General features: G+C 37.7%; 2 protein-coding genes across 6 annotated transcripts in view; one reads left to right on the forward strand and one right to left on the reverse strand.

The window, feature by feature from the left end:
- Positions 1-21,284, forward strand: part of LOC106060976 (profilin-4-like) — a 31,118-nt gene that overhangs the window by 6,543 nt on the left and 3,291 nt on the right. For 2 of the 5 annotated variants that reach the window (XM_056033943.1, XM_056033944.1), the window contains exons 2-3: positions 15,540-15,668; positions 17,130-17,264. In XM_056033943.1, the coding sequence (XP_055889918.1) occupies positions 15,540-15,668; positions 17,130-17,264 (264 nt within the window). Of the gene's footprint in view, positions 1-2,776; positions 2,926-8,290; positions 8,501-10,659; positions 10,683-15,539; positions 15,669-17,129; positions 17,265-21,284 lie in introns of those variants that run through there. The other 3 variants (XM_056033941.1, XM_056033942.1, XM_056033945.1) reach the window with 3 other exon arrangements.
- On the reverse strand, positions 11,977-15,398 carry LOC129926981 (uncharacterized). Its single transcript, XM_056033939.1, has 2 exons — positions 13,711-15,398; positions 11,977-13,553 (listed from the first exon to the last, which is right to left on the reverse strand). The coding sequence occupies exons 1-2, from the start codon at positions 14,771-14,773 to the stop codon at positions 12,613-12,615; spliced, it is 2,004 nt and encodes a 667-aa protein (XP_055889914.1). The 5' UTR covers positions 14,774-15,398; the 3' UTR covers positions 11,977-12,612.

A 21,284-nucleotide genomic window follows, 5' to 3' on the forward strand; every position in this document is an offset into this window, starting at 1 on the left:
ACTCTTTCCTCATATAAAGACAACGCAACAGAAAAATACACATAAATACAACAGACAACATAAAGAGTTCATTCAGCGACTACACACAGGTATCTTGGTGCATTTCATGTTCCCTGATCAATGAGTGGCGGTGATAGAGTCTGACCGAGTGAGGTACGAACGAGTTTTTGTACCGCTCCGTTCTTGTTTTGATTGACAGCAGTCGCCCACTTCGCGACGACCTGGCGTAGTTCTGATGGAGAGGGTGGCCGTTGTCTTTCAAGATTTTTTCGATTTTTCTTAGGCACGTTTGTTCAAAAAGTTCCTTTAAATGTCGTAATGTTGTGAGTGTAATTTTGGATGTTTTTTAATGATGTTTTCTAGACGTCGCAACAGTTTAGATGAGGCGTTGCCTTGCCAACAACTTATTCCGTATGTTAGCAGATTTTGTATTGTCGCGCCGTAAAATGTCTCAAGGATCTTCTTGTACAAAATGTAGGCTCAAGGCGCTGTGATAACATTACACACATAAACACGACAGCTAAAATGACAAATTATCTAAAAACGTTTTTAGATTGATCTTAATGTTCTTCTGCACTGGACTGGGTGGCATAATGTTCTTCCTTGAATGTAGTGTAGCATGAGCTATGTTCTCCGGTATCATTTAGTTTGAGTAAGCTTTACACTTAGGTTCTCAATCTTATGTTAATCTTGATGTGAAGCTTTTAACATCCATACTGACCATTGGGAAGACATAGCTCTAGACCGCACCAGATGGAGAGAGACAGTGACCAAGAAAGCTATGGATAGCGCAAGAACATGGGACTCAGCCCTGGAAGAAAAAATGGACAATGCATACAAATGGCCAGCTCCTCTACCACCGAAGCAAAATACACCTTAACCTGCGATATTTGTGGACGGGAGTGTCTCTCCAAGATAGGGCTCCACAGCCACAAGAGGAAGTGTGCGAGATGAACCATGGTCGTTCTACGACTGAAGGAGGCCAATGAAGAAATGAAGCTTTTATTAATGTAATAGTAAGACACTTGCATTGTCACACTAGGTCGGACACTTATCTCGCACGGGGAGGACGCATGCCAAAAGCGATCTTTTTTTTTTTTGCGAGCTTAAAGGAGGTCGGGCCAGGTCTTTGTAATAGAGCTGTCCCCGTAGGCGCTCTATAGATCAACTCAGGCGCCATTGTGCCCTCACTGGCATAGAGTTGCTGGCAGCAGATGACCTCTGAAAGAGACAGTTGGAGAGCTCTCATGAAGGCCGCGGGACACATATTTGAGGCCAAGTGGAAGGCCCTTGTAGAAGACAGGCGCAGAAGACGAAAAGAAAACTTAAATAGACCCCCGGCGGACAACGGCTTTGTCTGCATCAGGCGTGGAAAAATTTGCAGGTCGCAGCTGGGTTTGCGTAGCCATGTGAAACACTGCACTTATCCTTAATCACCGAAATCAAAGACATTGCTATTATTATTATGTTAGAAACGAACGAATATATATTCTCTGGCACTGTCAGTGTCGAGTTTCTTTTAAGAGAAACAAAATTCATTGTTGTCCCTTTATCAGTGTCCATTAAGAGGTTTTCTAGTGATGTGGCAGGTCTGCAGCAGTACTGACCTCTGACAGACAGCGAAAATTGTTTCATTTTGGTGACATAAGGGTACTGATGAGCTCGGTCATCAAATCCTCTCAGTTCATATAACAACAGGGAGGTACATTGCTATTTTAGATAATTTCCATGACCGCTTAAACTCCAAGTTTAGGTTCCCATATCTTCTGTTTTTTTTTTAATTTATTTATTTCAGTTTTCCTTAAATTGTACAATATGATAACAGTTCTGTAAATATTACATGTAGACTGTATTTATCAAAATATATTAGCTGCTTGGGAACTGCAATTCAGCAAGTTGTCTCCCCTTATCGATCGACCGTTGTTGTTCTTACGTAAATATTGCACGCTAAAAAATTATCGCCCCTTGTTGTACCAGGGGTCCAATATCCGGTTTAGTCAAGAGCTATTGTAGTCCCTTTCTATACACCTAATTACTAGGTCATGTTCTCCTGTACATTTTTACTGGGCCATTCTTTTTTTAAGTATAAACCCATTATGTTGTTTGAGATTGCATCTCAATAACCCCCCACACACACCTTTTTTTTCCCTGTATGTTTTCTGTTTGGTTGGTGTGTATGTGTGGGGGGGTATTTAAATAGAGGGAAAGGGCCATCAACAAACCCTGAGATGGTCAATATGATGTATGCTGTCTAGTTTAATGTGTCTCGTGTGCCCTTAAACAAACTAAAAGGATTCAATTTTAATTAAATCTTCCGCTAAGATTAAGAACAGTGAATGCCAGAGAAGTGAGAAAATGTGGCGCGGTTATTGTAGGCCTACAAGTTAAGCACGTACTTGCTTTTACCACATCTGATAACAAAAGTCTAATACAATCTAGTGGAGTTGCTTTCTGGTAATGACGTTAGACGTTCTTGTGTCGTTGGAGGTATAAATGTGAACATAGCATAAGACACAAAGTTTTAAATGTAAAAAAAAAATGTTATTGAATGGCACATTTTGTTTAATTTTAAAGAACAAGTTGTTTTGTTGTTTCTAGATTTTTATACGGTTGGTTTATGTTTGATGTAGGGAATATCCAAGACTATTTTGTTGATAGGCTACAGTTATTCTCTTACTGTGAAGATAGATAGACTGACAGAGAAATATACAGATATAGGCCTATCTATATAAGAGAGAGAGACGGAGTGATAGATAATTTAGATTTATTTACTCAGATTTACCAGTTCGTTACGGACTCCCATTCGTACAATTATCTCTGTGGAAATAACTTACATTTTGTGCTCAGTCAACGCTAAAAATATTACTAATAATGGCAGAACTGAGCATAACCAAAAAATCTCAATTTCAAGTCAGAGGACTTCCGGTGAGTAGATTTAGATCTAGATCATAGGCATAAATAAATAAAAAGGAAGTAACCTCATGTAACTTGAAAACATGTATATCTATTGTATTCGGATTTCCGAATTCTGAAAAGTTGTATGATCTTCTGTCTTAGAGATTAAACAAAACTACACTGCCTCCTTATTTACAATATATATAGGTGTGTGGCTGAAATAGATATAAATACTTAACTTTTATACTGCTCATAAATGCTGTATAATAAAGAACACAAAATTGCCAGTCACAAATTTTCGCTTCATAAAACTCTTTAATCGGCCAGTCTATATTTATTTATGTCTATGATCTAGATCTAGCTGATAGAATAGAAATTATTTTCGTTTTGATTTTACACAAAAGTTGTGCATAATGTTAAAAAGCCTATAATGAAAAAAAATGTGTATGTGTTCTGAAGAATTTGTGTACAGTTAGACAGGAAATGGTTGTAAAGTTAATAGAGAAACGATATGATTTAAGGCGAGACTCCAGAACCTATAAACATGGCCTTTAACTCTTTCTCTCCGAACTTACGATACCAACGTTGATTCCACCAGAATGTGGTAAATAATTACGGAGAGAAAGAGTTAATGGCCAAATTCGGACTTTCATCCGTAAGTAACACAAACTCCCCAGGACTCCAATGTTGTCCTAAATCTGTTCTCTACTTGTAGAAAATCGTGCAATGTCCAGGCCCCGCAATTTACATTAAGCATATCACTATCAGTCATGGCTCTTGTGGCGGGCTTTTAAAGACTTAAAGGGTTAACATATTTAGTGTAGGCCTATCGTACGATTGACGTAGCCTAACTTTAATTAACCCACAGGCACTTTGCGTTTGAGTTGCTTCCTACGCATGTTGCATAATAAATGTTGATTATGATCTAATGAATGGTTTTTATTAGAAGAGGGGCCTCGCAAGCATACATTAAATTGGGCCCCGCAATTCGTAAGGCAGGCCCTGACTGTGTTTTTTTTAAATCTGATTCTAGTGACAATAGTTGATAGCATTAATAGGCTATGCTATGCTATGTTATGCTTTCACAAGAACACCCTGATTTGCAAAACAAATAACGTTACGTTGACAAAGGAGTAAAGAAATAACGTGACTGCGCGTGAAATCGATATCCCAACGTTCCTAATTCTTATCCTCCCAGTCCCGCCCCCTCACCCCCACATCAACATATTTCTCAAAGTCCGAGTTCGAACCCTCATGGAGCAATGACGCAACGAGATCCTTTCATGGGAACAACACATCTACATCGTGTTATCAAGTACCACTTGGTACGACGCCTATGAACAATAAATAGTGTGTCTTGTGTGGATAAGTCAAAAACGGAGATAACACTTAACGAAATAACCCAGGCGAAGGGCCAACCCTATAAAGGTACTCAACGCTGACGAGCGATGTCGAACAAGGAGTTTAATGCGTAACGTAGGGAACAGTCGAAGATGGTATTATCTAAATATCTATCCATCCATCCCAGTGGCGCTACAGCCCATGGAGGGCTCTGGCCTGCTTTAACACATCCTTTCATTCAAATCTCTCCTGGGCCTTTCTTCTCCACGCCCTAACCCCAAGCTGCTTCAGATCTGCTTCCACATCATCTATACGTCGCATTCGGGGTCTGCCTTTGGGTCGCCTGCCTTTTGGTTTTTGCCTGTATACGATTTTCGCCCCTATGTTGTCTGACATTCTTTCAAGGTGACCTGCCCAACGTAGTCTGTTCTTTTTTATTTCGTTCACTATTGGTGGGTCTTCATACAATTGATATAACTCATGGTTAGTGCGTGTCATCCACCCTGTTTCATCCGGTATGGCACCATACATTTTCCTAAGAATTTTTCTTTCCCAAGTGTTAAGTAAATTTTCAGATGTCTTAGTCGGTGTCCAGGTCTCACTTCCATACATTGCTGCTGGTCTTATTATGGTTTTGTATATTATTTTCTTGGTTTTCCTTGAAATCGTTTTGCTCTTAAGTAAATGGTGGGTGCTATAAAATGACCTGTTGCCTCCTGCTATTCTTTCCTTTATTTCTGTTAGTAGGGTATTTTACTTCAGACATTAAAGCCGACTTTACCAAAAGTCTTCTGGGCTTACTTTCGCTACGCTTTAAATACTAGTCGTGTTTTTACTAATCACATCACTGTCTCTAAGCCAAACTGTCCCTTTTTACGACATCGACCATTTCTTGTGCCGTTATTAAAGATGAAAGGCCAAATGCGCTAGAAAAAAAAATCGAATAATCAGTGATAAATAAAATTGCAGTTCGAGTTACATGAATTAAATACCGATAGGGGGCGGTAGTGAGAAGGAAAAAAAAAATCATTACGCTCTGTAGTCCGTAATGTTACATCTATCTTCGTTATGAGACGGTTTCAGTTAATATCTCAAAACGTTTAAAAATATTTTATCACCAGCCTATATGCATTAAAAAAAAAACAGAATAAAAAAATAGGCTTAAAAAAAAGCGAAATTGCCGTGTGGTTAAGCGCTTGGCTTCCGAACCTGGGGTCCTGGGTTCGAATCTTAATGAAGACTGATTTTAAATTTTGGGATTTTTAGGGCGCCCCTGAGTCCACCCAACTTTAATGGGTACCTGACTTTAGTTGGGAAAAGTAAAGGCGGTTGGTCGTTGTGCTGGCCGCATGACACCCTGATAGTTAACCGTTGGCCAAAGAAACAGATGACCTTAACATCATCTGCCCAATAGATCGAGAAAGGGGAACTTTAGTGGTTTTTTTAATAAAGCTATTACCTGTTGAATAGAATGCGCGTTACGAAACTAAGGATTGTAATGTGTACGTCTTGTGCCACGGCTTGACTCTTGTCTCTCGCACTTTTAAGGAAAAAAAAATATTGCCGTTTCAGATAAGCCTACTTTTTTTGCCTGCAGACATTCTATTTGCCTAAAATAATCTTTTTTTTTTCTTCGGACATTAGTTCTGCAGACCGTTTTATTAGTGTTAGGCGCTTCCGCGGTGTCCAATGCAAATAAACCAAATGGAGGTAACACTCCACGTAACACGTCATCCAATAACATTGGCGAAAGACCGAACAATCAATAGAAGTTAGTCGACGCTGTTACTGAATGTCGAACAAGTTTAATAGCAATGAAAGGAACCGTGGAATGTCATCTAACTCTATACGTTTATAAAATGCTACAAATCTCTACGTTGTCGTAAAAGTAGTCTGTAGTCTGATATTTCGTTCTATCTCTAAAACCTATTCTTGTTTTTACTAGTCACGTCATTTTCATTAAGTCAAAACAACAAATAATTAATTCCTAATCGTGCCATAACATTAACCAATATTGATCAAGAATTAGTGCTTTTTATTAGTTATTATATTGGTTAGTGCATTTTCTAAATTTACTCCCACCTCAAAGGGTACGTCGTCGCCATTGAACTCTCTACAGACTGAAAAGAGCGAGGTTTATAGATTTAGACCTAACAAGTTCTTTCAAACACTACCATAAATTAACTATTTTCAAACTGTTGATTGGTGGATAGACAATAATTTCATCCTATAAATATTCGTTTTAATAAGGCTTTACATTAACCCATAAGTTGTCACTAATGTAGTGTTTTCTACACTCCTTATACACACAAAAAATGCGTTCGCCTCCACCCTTTGACCTCAAATAGACAACCTGGGAAGTGGCGTAAGTTTTGCTGCATTTTGAACGTCAGAAATTCATTCTTACACAACACAGTGCTCTAAGAAAAGAACTCAGGTCAAATAGAGTTAAATTAAAAAATTGGTGGTAGGAGCCGATATTGAAGTATGTAAGTGTCACTGCTTATTGTGACATGAATTTATATATGTTAATTAAGATATCTAACTGTGCAATAATTAAAGATGGCTTCCCTCACTTTAACTGAGGTACTACTTGATGTCGCGTATGTCTACTCTAAGTAGTACACTACAACAAACATTAAAATTAATCAATCGTCTCCAAATAGCAGACATCGAGTTTATTAAATAAAATAACAGTTCACACTATATTGGCAATTCCAGCCACTTATAATTCACTTATAATATTTCACAGAATTCAATCACAATATCCAATTGGAAAACATCAATCCAAGTACTTAGCTAGTAATACTTTTTACACGAAATCAATGTACGTCTGTCTTATTCTACTTCTATGGCGTCGACTAATTTCAGACCATGTGGTCAACTCTCAAAATTAGATTTCTTACCCACAATTCCACTGTTTCTCGCGTGAAACACAAATATAAAGTGTACTCCGTGATTCCCAATTATATTCATGTCACTGGCTATCAAACAATGATGTGACAGAAAGACATTTGAGTAGAGTAGGAAGGTTTATAAAGGGCTCGATTGTCGCAAGATCATTCTCGTGTTCAGCATTCTCTTGTTCACGCTAAAGACATCAGCAGAACGATGGTACGTCGCTGGGAAGACATTTCATCGCTCTGGTGGATAGACTCTAGAATTGCATTGGCGAAGACGTTTTAAAATGTCTTCTTTATTAAAAAAAAAAAAAAAAAAAAAAAAAAAAGAAACCAAAAAATTTTTGATAACTGGAAAATCTTACTGAGAAGATAAAACAGAGTCACTTCATTTAATGTTTAAACATAGATAATGATGTCGTTTTTACTTCATTAAACTCAGATTTATAGATAGGGCCTACAAATGATCATTTTTTGTCCCCTAAAAAAAAAACTACCTTCGTGCTTCCTTTACCAGCACGCCGCGCCCCAGAATTTTAGGAACGCTGCACTTGTTTCTTTTGTCTTGTTATTTCCCTTTAATTAGCAGACGTCAAAAAAAAAAATGGTGACCGCAGTTTATTAAATTGTTACAAGTGATCAATTTTGAATGAAAATATATAGATCAACTTCTACATTCAATGCATTAATCTAATTCTAAGTCTGTTCTTAGCCCCTTAGCCGATTGCAGTCACCCAAACGTTAAGGTTATTCTAATTATCTAATTCGTTGTGTTACGGTATTCGCATTTTTTTAAAAGGCGTATAGTGACCTCATTCACGACAGGTGTAGCCGAATTGATTCCAATTCTCCCAACCAATTGTTATTTTCCTCAATTCTTAAAGGTTTTATATCTAGTAACTTTAAAATAAAATCTTAGAATGTGTCTTCATTGTTGACACTGCTGCAATTGTAAAGTTACTTCTAATTGTGGCACGCCCAAGAAGACTTGTAAAGAAGATTTATTTATAGACCCAATCAAGAAAATTGATTATTAAATCTTATTGACTGGGTGGATGTCAACCACTCGCTAAGATAACACATTGCCAGATAAAGTTCATGCCTTGATGGCATTCTTGTAGAGCCAAAATCTTTTCTGTGGTTTCTGCTAACGACATAAAGTAGATCTATATAAGTATAGTAGTAGACCTAATACATTGTTGGTATCGTCTCACATACGAAGCAAGTTGATTGTGCTGCTAATTAAAAGTTGACCTACCGCAAAATCAAACATATTTCTTCATTTATATATTTCTTTTTGGCTTTTCATTCAAAACATGGATTTCGCAAAGTGGGAAGATCATTTAAGGAAAAGCTTTGAAGTGGTAACTTCATTGGAAGCTATTGTGTTTATGCGTGTGTGGGCGTAGGCCTATGTGTGTCTGTGTGTGCTTGGCCCGGGGCTAGTGTCATACGCGGGCCCGGTGCCGTAATCGTGGACTATATTTACCGTACCGCATCACTCCTCGTCCGCCTCTAATGCTGTAGGAGTGTAGGCCGTATTATATTTGGTACAAAATATGGTACCTTACGTAGATACTGGTAACAGAGGCGGCCTTGGCAGAGCGCGGGGCCCTGGACTTGTGTCATAAGCGGGGCCATGAGCCTATATAGGCCTATATCGTATAACATCACTCTAACCGGCTCATCCGCCTCTAACTCTGTAGGCCTTATATTTTATACTAAACATAGTAGGCCTACCTAACGTAGGTACTGTACTATTGGCCTTTCACCAATTACGTAAGGTATTGTAATTGTTCTGCATGAGGTTTGGCCTTTTAAAGTTAATAAAGGTAATAAAGGTTTACATGAAAATTAACAATCTAGATAATAATAATTTTTGCTTAGCACGCTGGAGTCGGAAAGTAACTATTAGGCCTAATTACAAAAAAAAGAACCAGAACACTTGCAAAAACCAAATAGGCCTAGTTGCTTAGGCGGTCACAGATTCAGTCACGGAACTTTCCTAGCTAGTCGCTTTGCACTAATAATAATATTATGTATCTTCTCTCCCGATGCGCGGTCCGAATGCCGAAGTCAAATTGATGTTTTAAAAGAATAAGGTGTGTGATAGGAGCTACAGGTGTCCCTGACGATCTCAGATCTTCTTGAAACTGTCAGGTAGAGTTGAGCCTTCGGCTCTTGGAACTCTAAACCAGCAAAAATGAACAAAAGCTCCCTTTCACGTCCCTTTCACGGCCTGAATGAGAACAGTCTACTGTTCTGTCTGGCGGGGTGTCAGACTCACGGCAAGAGACCGCGTACACTAAGACCTCCGCCATTTTCCTTTTCTATACCAGGCTAACTGTGCGGGACACGCCAGTTATGTAACGGCCCCTTGAGGAACAGCGTCTGGATTGTGACAAGGTTGTGGGAGCTTTTTTACAACTCCGCCCAGTGCAATGAGGGTGCTCTCGCACCCCCACGGGAGTCTTGTTTTGCTACCCTTTAGCCTACGATCGTTTCCACCCGGGCGCCACTATGAGGCAGAGTAGCATGCCCGGGCGTTCTCAGATCTTACTTTCGCGGAAGTTCTATACCTCGAGTTTTTTGAAAAACAAATAATGAAAAAAAAATATTCCCGCGTTTTGTTTTGTTTTTAAATACGGGTTTTCCCACAGCCACCCGATGTATATATGCACAGTAGCCAATTGGGGAAAAATACTTCATCGCCAAACTTTCTGAATGATGATTGGCCGAAATAACAGCAAAGCACATTAACTGGTTCAATCGAGGCCAGTCGTTATAGCAGGCCTCAACACTGACCTGCGACGTCACAACCTGTGTAGACCAATAGCTCGTAGCCTCGTTACAGGTTGTGACGTCAGAAACAGTGGGCTTGTAAAGGTTATAAAGAGAATGGGAAATGGACCTCATTCACCAATCGTAAACAAACAACATTTTGTCACGTGGTTCTCTATCTCTTCTATAAAAATTATGCAATCCATAAAGGCTGTCACGAGATACGTAGGCTAATTTTCATTGTTTTATCAATATTATCACGTGGCTAAATGTTGTGTGTTTACGATTGGTGAATGAGGTCCATTAAGTTATTTAGGAGATTAAAGTGTTAGGGGATGTTTTGTGATAGTCTACTGTTCCTATCCAAAAATAGTGTACGTATATGAAATTAAAAACTGCGGAAATTTTAATGTGGCGTTCGGTCTCGGAACGTATCCCCCTCGAAAGTCAAGGAAACACTAGGTCTCTATTTCTTTATTAATTTTCATGAAAAAAAATCAATTTTTCTAAAGTTGCATTTATGTTACAACACCGGAAATGACCTATGACTCTTTCGTGTGGAAATAACTATAATCCTGCAACTGGTTCAAACTTGATCACTAGGCGTTTTCCTGTTCTATTCGGATTGGATGTCGTTTAAATGAACTATGTTAATTGGTCGCTTCCGGTTACTTATTTTTTATTGATGTTAATGTGAACTGTTAAACAATGATAGCCTCGTAAAATCGACGGGTCATAAGATGCTGTCTTTACCGAAACTGAACGGTAATTTGAAACCAAATATGTCATGTTAAGAGCTTGCATGGTAATTGGTATCATATAGATGCCGGGAAGGCTTCCAAAATATTGAATAAATTATTACGCCTCAGGCACGGGCCCTGGACGGTAGCCCCACTTGCCACAACTAGGGCCACTACGGACTGGCAATACGGTATTTCGAAACCAAAAATAATATGTTAACGGCTATCATGGTAATTGGAAACACATAGATGCCGGGAAAGGCTTCCAAAATATCTAGTAACAAGTCCTCGTTTATGAAAAGTCTTGTTTCCATAGCTGGCAGTTACACATAGATCTAGTATAAACAAACTAAAACTAAAACTACTACTCTGATCTACACCAACCCCAACCTTAAAATCCTCCTAACTGTTAATTAATTTTTAACATCGAGTAACAAGTCCTCGTTTATGAAAAGTGGTCTTGTTTCCGAAGCTGGCAGTGACACGTATCTAGTAAAAAACAAACCAAATCTAAATTTTAAACTAATAAGCCTACTCCGATCTGCACTAACCCCAACCTTAAATTCTTCCAAACTGTTAATTTTTAGTGGTAACGAATCGCATTGATATTTCTATATAGGCCTACTTCTAGGCATCCAGAACTCTGAAGTCATATTTGTGGCATGGTAAAGTTTATATATGGGAAATCTCCCTTAATATAATAGTAACATGTAATAATAGATATAGAGCATGCGCGGTGGCTTAGCGGTAAAGAGCTTGGCTTCCGAACTGGGGGTCCCGGGTTCGAATCCTGGTGAGGACTGGGATTTTTTATTTCGTGATCTTTGAACGCCTCTGAGTCCACCCAGCTCTAATGGGTGGGGCTACCTACTTGTGGAAAAGTAAAGGCGGTTGGTCGTTGTGCTGGCCACAGAAGCAGATAGATCGCAAGGTTTGAAAGGGGAAACTTTTACTTAACTAGTAGTTTTAGAATTAGCTTTAGGCCTACCATAAGTGAAATCAATTTTTACTTAAATTTGTACTAAATAAAATTAAAAAAATGGCTTCATGTTTACGGTGCTTTATTTGCTTTAGTTTTTAGCGATGGAGTTATTGTCTCGTCTCAATTCTGCTGTTTTATCTTTCTGTTAAAATTGGCAATCATTAATTAATTTCTCTTAACTCTTAAATACAGTCTGGAATGGTTGTTGTTGGCTTTTTTTTTTTTAAGGGGAGGTATCCCTGAAAATCTTATTTTTTTTATTTCTGAAGCTAGGCCTTTGAAATTTGTTATGGTAACATATAATGATATTCTAAAATAAATAATGCTAAAAAAAAAGTTGTTTGAATGATGGTTGCCATGGTAACGGCGGCCATATTGTTTATTGTATACAAATTAAAACTCTGAATTTTGTAAAAACTATTGATCAAAATTACATGAAATTGAATTTAAAGATAAGAGAAAAGGATCCTCTAAATTGGTACAACGTCAGAATTAAAGATTTAAGTATGGTTTTTTTTTTACAAATTTTTGAATTTTTAGTTATATTTTAGGCATAAAAAACAGGATAAATATTAATTAAAATTACTTAAAAAAAAAAAGTAAATAAAAGTTTGAAAAAAACTCATTGTACGAGTAAAGTAAATGATGTCCTTAAGAAGTGTTTCAAATTTCATTGAAATCTATCAAGTAGTTTAGGAGAAATTCCTAGTAAGGCATAATGATATGTGCAAAAAGTAACATTTTGAGAAAAATGAGTTTAAAGTATAGATTTGAAAACTTAGAAAAAAGTATTAAAAAGTTTCACAAAAATTCATTATACAAGTAAGGTATATCATGTCTAGAACAAGTGTTTCAAATTTCATTAAAATCAAACAATTAGTTTAGGAGAAATCATGTGTACAGCTAAATGACCTACGTGAAATTTATATTTGTTGATTTCTGAAAAAAGAAGAAAAAGCAGAAAAAAAAACAGCTAAAACTGTCCTGCTTCATAAGTAGGTCCCTCTGCATCTCTTAACTCAAGTTCCCTTCGAGCTTTTGCATCTTTCCTCATCTGGAGTCGTCTCATGACCACTTTACTTTTTTTATACGCCGACCCACTTAATCGTTGATTCTGTCGACTCAAACCAAGACGATGGGCATGAAACGTGTTTTTGCAGAACAGAATATTTTTCATTATTTTTGAAGCAGCAAATCCAAAGTTAAAGTCATAAATAGAGGATATCACTGAAAATGTTACCTTGTTCCAAGAAGAAAATTTCTTTTTATCACAAGTACTCCAAATCTTGGAATGCAAAGACTCGTTGGCGTTTTGGGTAGCACCTAGCAAACAACGTTGTAAGAGGGCTGGCTCGGAGAGGCGTTTATATATTGGTTTTAAGTGGTCAGCTAGTAGCTTATAATTTAGAGGAGTGCAGAGAAGCTTGCTATGTGGACCAGGAGTCTCATTTTTAGCAACAGCAGCATTGTAGAAGCACCACGAGCCAGATCCAGTTGGACACAATTGATGTTTCGGTGATTTGTCAGTTGACAAGCAATGATAAAGAGATGCCATTATAGCTTTCTGCATATCAGAAACATTTTTATGCTTTCTAATGGCTCTAGAGTAATAAAGTGTTAACTTTTTTATAGTGTTTTGAGTTAGTTTACCATGCCCTTTGCCTCCAAGAGAAGTACCTTTTTTGCTACAATCAGCAACTAAATTTCGAAGTGCAGATCCCATCCTTTTACCAACATGGTTGACACATTCTTCTTTTACTATGGGAATGTCACCATAAGGTTTAAGTTCAGTTACTCTTTTGAAAGATTTAGCATCTCCATCAGATAACATTGATGTGTAGCGAAGCTTAAATTTTGTAACTGACCTCAGCCATAATACCTCTGCGGCATGTGTTTCCATCATAGCTGATGAACCTGTAAATATAAAGAAAATCAAACAGTTTAGAAACTTGTTAATATTATTTAGTGAATCTACAAAAAAAGCAAAGCTAATAAAAATTTAGCGAAGAGAATTTAAAAACTATACACAAAGACTTGATAGAAGTGTAAATTATATTTAATAGACCCTCACCTGTGTAGTTGATTTCACAAAAAGGCTTGTGTGTTTCAAACCATTCTGAATACTGTGATGGGGATTTTTCTTTAATCTTTCTGCCAGTGGTTTGACAGACCAAACAAAATGTTGAAACTATGTGGAAATCCAAAACATATCCTGTTAACACATCAACAACACATCCAATTCCAATATGTGAAGTGTGTCCTCTGGTTAGCCACGAGCCATCATATGAGACATCAATATCAATGATATCTTCTTCGTTTATAGAAACTCCACTTTCCTCCGCATGCTTTCGACGAATAAGGTCAACAGTTTTAAGTTCTAGGGCCTGTCGGATATCATCACCTTTATTGTAAATTAGTTTAGTAATATTTAGAAAGTTTTTTTTACACATTCCAGGTATGTCTAAATGTTCACACAGTTTGTTAAATGTGTAGGAACCTAATCCACATAAGATTGATGATAGAACTGCAGAATTGTTAACAGAATATCTTTTATTTTCTTTAGAATAACCTGATGTATGGTTGCTACTTACAACTGTCCTGCATGTTTCACAGTTAATGCTAAGTTTAACAGACAGGCCTTTGCGACATTTTTCATCAGAATTTAATTTTAATGAAGACTTATTGCAGCCAGGACAAAGTAAAGGCTGTATAAGGGCCTGAAGTTGGTCAAATTCAACTATTGTTCTGTTAGTGTGTGGAGTGGTGGATATTAAATTATCAACATCTAATTTGGGAATGTCAATAATTTTACTTTTACTCCTGGTATTGAGATCTAAATGAAGTTTACTAGACTTAGATCTAGATGCCAATGCCTCACTTTTATTGGCTTCGGTAGACACATTCTCAATTTCAACTGCTGCCGTAATATTATGTCCAGAAGATGAATCAGATCTAGATCTAGTAGGGCTAGGTGTTGATGAAGATATAGATCTAGAACTTGTTGTGGAAGTACTAGATTTATCTAGATCGACTAGAGTCTTAGATTTACCAGTAACTCTTTCTATTTCTAGATCTAATTTGCGACTCATTCGAGCTTGCTTCAATTGAGCTAGCCTTTTGTTGAGTCTAGCCATTTATAAAAAACAAGGTGAAGCAGATCTAGAATATTTGATGAATAAAACAAGAAATATATATACTGTAACTGTTGAATAAATAAGAAAATGCACACATGAACAGAAAAGAAAGTCAACGTGTAGACTTCGCCATTGAAATAAAGTCTATTATCGATAGTCGGAAATAACAAAAGTAGTTACGGGGATTCCGACCACGGGGGCAAAATCAACCAATGGCGTTTCTTTATTTATTAGCAAGGCTAAAAATAATCTGATTTGCTTCAAAAGTTGACCGAAGATTTCCGATCATTACCGAAATTGAATGAAACATAGAGCGAAAACGAGGCGTCTTTATAAAACTAGAGATCGTGAGGAAAAAAACCATACCAAACATCGATAGTCAAACAATGATTTGCTTATAATAGAGATGGCGTAACCAAGGGCCATTTTTGTACTTTTCAAGAAATTTTATAAAAATTTTGTCTCATAGGCCTTACAAAAACAACATAAAACATGTTTTAGACACAGATTTAAGCAATAAAAATGATTGTAATGTAATGAAAAATGGTTGATCTACTTAATTATGTTATTAGTTAAAAATCGATATCCTAGACCTAAAACTCGATTTTCTCTAGGGATACCTCCCCTTAAATGTTAACTGTTTTAAGATGTCAAAATAAAACGAAAAGAAACACATTAACTTTAAGTAGTCCTATGGGTCTACAGTGAGTCTACATGATTTGCACCATTAATAAGCATACCTTAATTCTGTTTGTTGATCCCCCAGGATGCTGTAAAGATGAACCAGCTGTCCAACCTGCTCCAGGACGCCCTTATCTCCACAGGCCATGTCCATCAGTGTGCTATCATCAGGAGGAATGATGCCAACGTCAGAGCAAGCTCACTTGGGTTTAACGTAAGCTAGTGGCCTATAATATCTAGATACAGTATAGCATTACTATTTGCTAGTAAATCCAATGTTCTACAGGCAAGGTTCCATAGTTACCTTCATTATTTGCTTTCTGTTGCATGGTGCATCCAGTATTGTTTACCATTCAGTCAGTCAAATGAGTTATGGGCTTTTAAGGTCAGCAATATTGTAATCGTTCCGTGGGCTCCATGTGAAAAGAGAATAACACAGTTGTGTTTGTGAGAATCCATGCTTTAATTTGATATCTAACTTTATTTATCTGTGATTTACCGTTTATGAGATATAACATATTTTCAGCTATGGCCTCCTTCAGTCGCAAAGCGACTATGGATCATCTCGGTGAGATGAATGCCTGGGCATTAGCTGTGGTCGAAACGATGTCGCCCACACATCAGTTCCCCCCTCTCCACGCAGCTGATGTATCCAAATGAACGGCAGTGCCGATACAGTTTGGGGTCAGCGGCGTCGCAGGTTCTGCCAGAGTGTAGCACTGGGTGCTGCAAACTGCCTTAGGGTCGCCAGCTCCTGATTTTTCCTCAGGGTTGACTCCCGAAGCCTTTCCCGTGATTGGGTATAGCTGCAAGGCAACAGAGGTTTGAATTCAGAGTTTTCCTTCTCCTAGGTGGGTTAACAACTGGTAGCCACTTTAACCAGCTTCTATTGCTATTATACCAACGTCAAATATTTTACTTGTTACGTTTCTTTCCTTCAGGGTTGAAGATAATTTACTTCCTAGTCCAAACCTCCCGCACGACGATGGGGGATGGGAGCGGGCAGGGTTTAAACCTGGTACCATCGATAAATCCGAACGACAGTCCAGCACGCAAACCGCACGACCAGGCAGCCATTCAACAGGGTGAAGGAGGTCAGAAATACAAGCTGACCTCTTCTTCGACTGAAATACAGAAATATCTCATGCAAGAGAATTGTCCGCCGATATAAGGATATATATATTATTGAATCTGATGTAAGCTCACGTGTCCGGAGGCAGTTTTATGAATTTCTTGTATAGAGTCTTAGCAGACATTGTCCTTCTTGAGATTGTAAGAACAGTTTTGCTTTGAAATTCAAGCTCATATCTGGGAGATGTGTTCGCTGGACTGCGATCCATCAACACCTGTGCTGCTGTGCATATTGCTATAAGTTTGAGGCATTCTTCATATTCCCTAATAATAATGGACCTCATTCACCAATCGTAAACAGACATTTAGCCACGTGATTCTCTATCTCTTCTATACAAATTACGATCTAATTTTTAATACACAATGGCTATTACGTGTCAGTTTTTCCCCACTGTTTTATCAATACTATCACGTGACTAAATGTTGTTTGTTTATGATTGGTGAATGAGGTCCACTGTACATTACATCTAAGTACTTATCATCCACTTTCTTTATTTCTAATTCGGTGCAGCCTTCTCATAGAAAATACTGTTTTCCTCTACAGCTGTATCCTGACCAAGTCTCTTTATTGCTAGACGCCTTTAAGAACCCGCCCCAGACTAGACAGGATGGCATTTATTTTGACGAGGCTCAGTACAAATGCATCAGAGCAGACAAAAACTCGATCTACGCTAAATGTGTAAGTCTTTGCAAGAGCTGAGACTTTTGGGAACTGTTAATACAATGCTCTAAATGTGTTAGATTAAGTGAACACAACTAGGGACTGTAAACGGATAAAGCAGATAAAGCATCAGATGCTCTGGTTTGGCGTCCCATCTGAGACCCCATTTTTTTAAATTACCGGTCCATTAGGATTTCTGTTTTCACTATGTAGGCCTATAAGGTTTAGTTTTAAAAATTTAGTAAAAAGAAAAAAAAAGGATTTACTTCATTACTAATACTGGATACTAAAAAAAAATTAGTTCCAAATGCTCCAGCAATATATATATATATAAATCTGTTAACTGCCCTTTATATTTGTATAGGCAAAATGTTAAAGTAATGGAACAATATTTGTTTAGGTTGTCAATGTTAAATGTTGCACATTGAATGGCAAAATCAACTTTTTAGAAATCTTGACTTTTTAAATGGAGTGTACATATCCCTTTCTGTGGTATCTAAATTACATTTGGCAAAAAAAGCCAAAGAAAAACGTGACTTCCCGTAAACTTAAAGCCATAGATATTGCCTCCTTCAAAATGGACGTGACCTCTTTGCTGTTGCAACAGAGCAACACAGACGTTCTCAGCAATTACAATTCTTGCTTGAAAAAGTTGCTGGACAGCCATGCACCTCTTGTCACTCGTACTGTCTCAGTTAGGCCATCTGCACCCTGGTTGACGGAAGACATAAAGACTGCCAAACTTATTCGCCGACGTGCCGAACGTACATTTCAAAAGACAGGTCTGACGATACATCGACAAATATACATACTAGAAAAAAAACAAGGTTAACCGTATGATTAGAGAGGCAAAAGCTAGTCATATTCGACAAAAAATCGAAACTTCTGATTCTTCAAAGGAGCTATTTAGGATCACCGCTGAAATGTTAGGGGGAGCAAATAACGAACGTTTGCCGTCATCTATCCCAGTATCTGAACTTCCTGATTCCTTCAATAGATTCTTCATTGGGAAGATTGAGCAGATTAGAAATGGCATGCCATCCCTCTCATCACAGCTTGACCACTCTCCAATTTTTCAAAATACTCCTTTTTGCGAGTTTCAGCGTGTATCTGAAGATTATGTCAAAAGTACTATTTTAAAGATGCCAAATAAGTCATGTGACCTTGATCCTATTCCAACTTTCTTGCTCCTTGAATGTTTAGATGAGCTTGTACCTACAATTACTAACATTGTGAACTCTTCACTGACTTCAGGCATTGTACCACAGCAATTTAAGCATGCACTTGTCAGGCTTTTATTAAAGAAATCCAGTCATGACCCGGAATGTCTAAAAAACTATCGCCCGGTATCAAATCTTCCCTTCCTGTCAAAGCTTCTGGAGCGCATCGTGTTAGCGCAAATTCTTTCTCATCTTGAACAGTACTGTCTCTTGGAAGAATTTCAATCTGCATATAGGAAGTGCCGTAGCACAGAGACAGCAGTGGTCAGGGTACTAAACGACTTACTTCACAATTCCGACAAAGGCCACATATCAATTCTTTCCATGCTGGACTTGTCCGCAGCCTTTGATACGCTAGACCATGAAATTATGATGGCCAGATTCTCTGCAACTTTTGGTTTAGCAGGAGTCGTCCTAAAGTGGCTTGGATCCTACCTGACGGAACACACCCAAAGTGTCGTTGTTAGCGGGACGGAATCAACAAGCTTACTTTTGAAGTACGGAGTACCCCAAGGATCAGTTCTAGGCCCAGTACTGTTCACTATGTATACATATCCACTCAGCGGTGTCATACGGCCAACCGGCATCTTATACCATTTCTTTGCCGATGACTCACAGTTATACGATTCATCAGTACCCTCAGAGGTGTCGCATCTGGCAGAGAAAATCAGTAGTACCGTTGCAAGGGTGAGCGATTGGATGGTTGAAAATAAACTCAAGATGAACGAAGACAAGACAGAAATAATTAAGATTGGCACTAGGAACAATGTCTCAAAAGTTGAAAGCACAGATTCTCTCTTTATCACGAACTGCCATGTTCCTTTTGTCCATGTAGTGCGGAATCTTGGAGTTTTCTTCGACTCAACACTATCTTTCGACCCACACATAAGTCAGCTCTGCAAAGGTCTTTATCTGCAGCTGCGCAGATTAGGCCAGATCCGACCATATTTAACAACAGAGTCAACAAAAACGCTAGCTGTGGCATTCATACTCTCCCGCCTTTACTGCAACGCCGTGCTAGCAGGTATACCTGATGACAAAATAGCCAAGCTGCAACGTATACAGAACAACGCCGCTCGAATAGTCCTTAAAAAAACAAGACAAGATTCTGCTACTACGCTCTTGCGCACTCTCCATTGGCTTCCAGTGAAAGTGAGAATCGATTACAAGGTCGCCACACTTTGTCATCAGTGTATATATAACAATGAGATGCCCTTGTACCTTAGCGAACTGATTACTCCATATGTCCCCCAGAGAGCCCTGCGCTCAATGGACTCAACGCTTTTAGTAGTGCCACGTTTCTCCCTCAAAAGCTACGGTCTGCGTGCTTTTTCAGTTCACGGACCAAAGGTTTGGAACTCACTCCCCATTGATCTCAGACAGACAACATGCTACACCACTTTTAAGAAGAACATTAAGACCTATCTGTTTAAAACTTTTTTAGATTAACTGTCATTTTAGCTCTCATGTTTATGTTTGTAATGTTGTTACAGCGCCTTGAGCCTACATTTTGTTTGTTAACAGCGCTTTATAAATAAAAGTATTATTATTATTATTGCAGTACTATCAATATTGATAATAGGTTGTTTAGTTTTGTTTACCATAGAAACAGTAGAAAATCATTGATTGCCACAATATACTTTCTTTTTTTCACCACAGACAAATCATATGTGAATGTGCAAGAATTTTTTTTTTTTACAATTATCATGTGAACTTAATTGATTTTGTTTGTTTTTAAATTACGAGTCATCATACAATCCAAGAAAACATTTTGTATAAGGGTGGGTGCATACCAATGCATGGGGTTGATATTTGTTTCATATTATTTATCACGTACTGGTATCAGCGCTTATAGAATGAATAAAATTTATAGGTATATATGTCCACTTTAAATAAATGTGAATATTTAAATACATATGTAAAAAAAAAATCGCGTATTCAAGTTTGAGGCTTTGTTATTTTTATTATATAATAAAGTTTTCTCAGTTAACTATATCAGTGATGCCCAAAATACAGCCTGCGGGTTTCATCCGGCCTGCTGAAACATCAGCACAAAATGTAGCAAATCCCATCCTCCAGAAAAAAAGTTGAAAATGTACATACGTTAGCGCCCTCATTATTCTCCGATGGATGGGTACCGTGACATTTAACATTTGTACCTATAGGAAATGGGACTTTGAATGTAGAATCTACCAGGAAAAGTGATAAAAAGCCAATATGTTTGTTTTCAAAAGAAAGTGTGGCTGTTTGAAAAAAACAACAGAATATTAACAACATACAAACAGCATAATGAAACAAATATGGCGGTATTCTTGGTTTGAGTAGTGAATAAAAGATTGTTAAATTACACCTAGAGATTTGAGGATCCATGGGAATATTTACAAAAAGAGTTTTTAAAAAAAACAACTTTTAACATCCCATTAATTAATGTAAGTACTAGATTCACAGGTTTCTAATAAAATAGTTTCTGGTCAATTTCATTTCTTTTCGGTCATCTGGCCCACGAGTGTGGGAAATTAAAATGGCCTGCTGCTCGAATTAGGTTGGGCATCACTGAACTACATCATTGAACTTTCAAATATGCATTTAAATTTTTCCTGTCAGTAGAACTCTTAACTAATGTCAGTCTCTTCTACTATGCATTTGTAGGTTCAACAAACATGTAACTCAATTTAGTACAAATGTATGGATATTCTTAGAGTGAAATAATAATAATAAAGTTATCTCCCTTGTCACAGCTTTTAGTACCAGCTCTATAGTAATGAATTCTTTTAAAAATGGATTCTTCTAATCTTGCAAAGGAAATTGGTCAGACTTT

This window comes from Biomphalaria glabrata, chromosome 6, assembly GCF_947242115.1.
Source record: "Biomphalaria glabrata chromosome 6, xgBioGlab47.1, whole genome shotgun sequence".
Lineage (NCBI taxonomy): Eukaryota > Metazoa > Mollusca > Gastropoda > Planorbidae > Biomphalaria > Biomphalaria glabrata.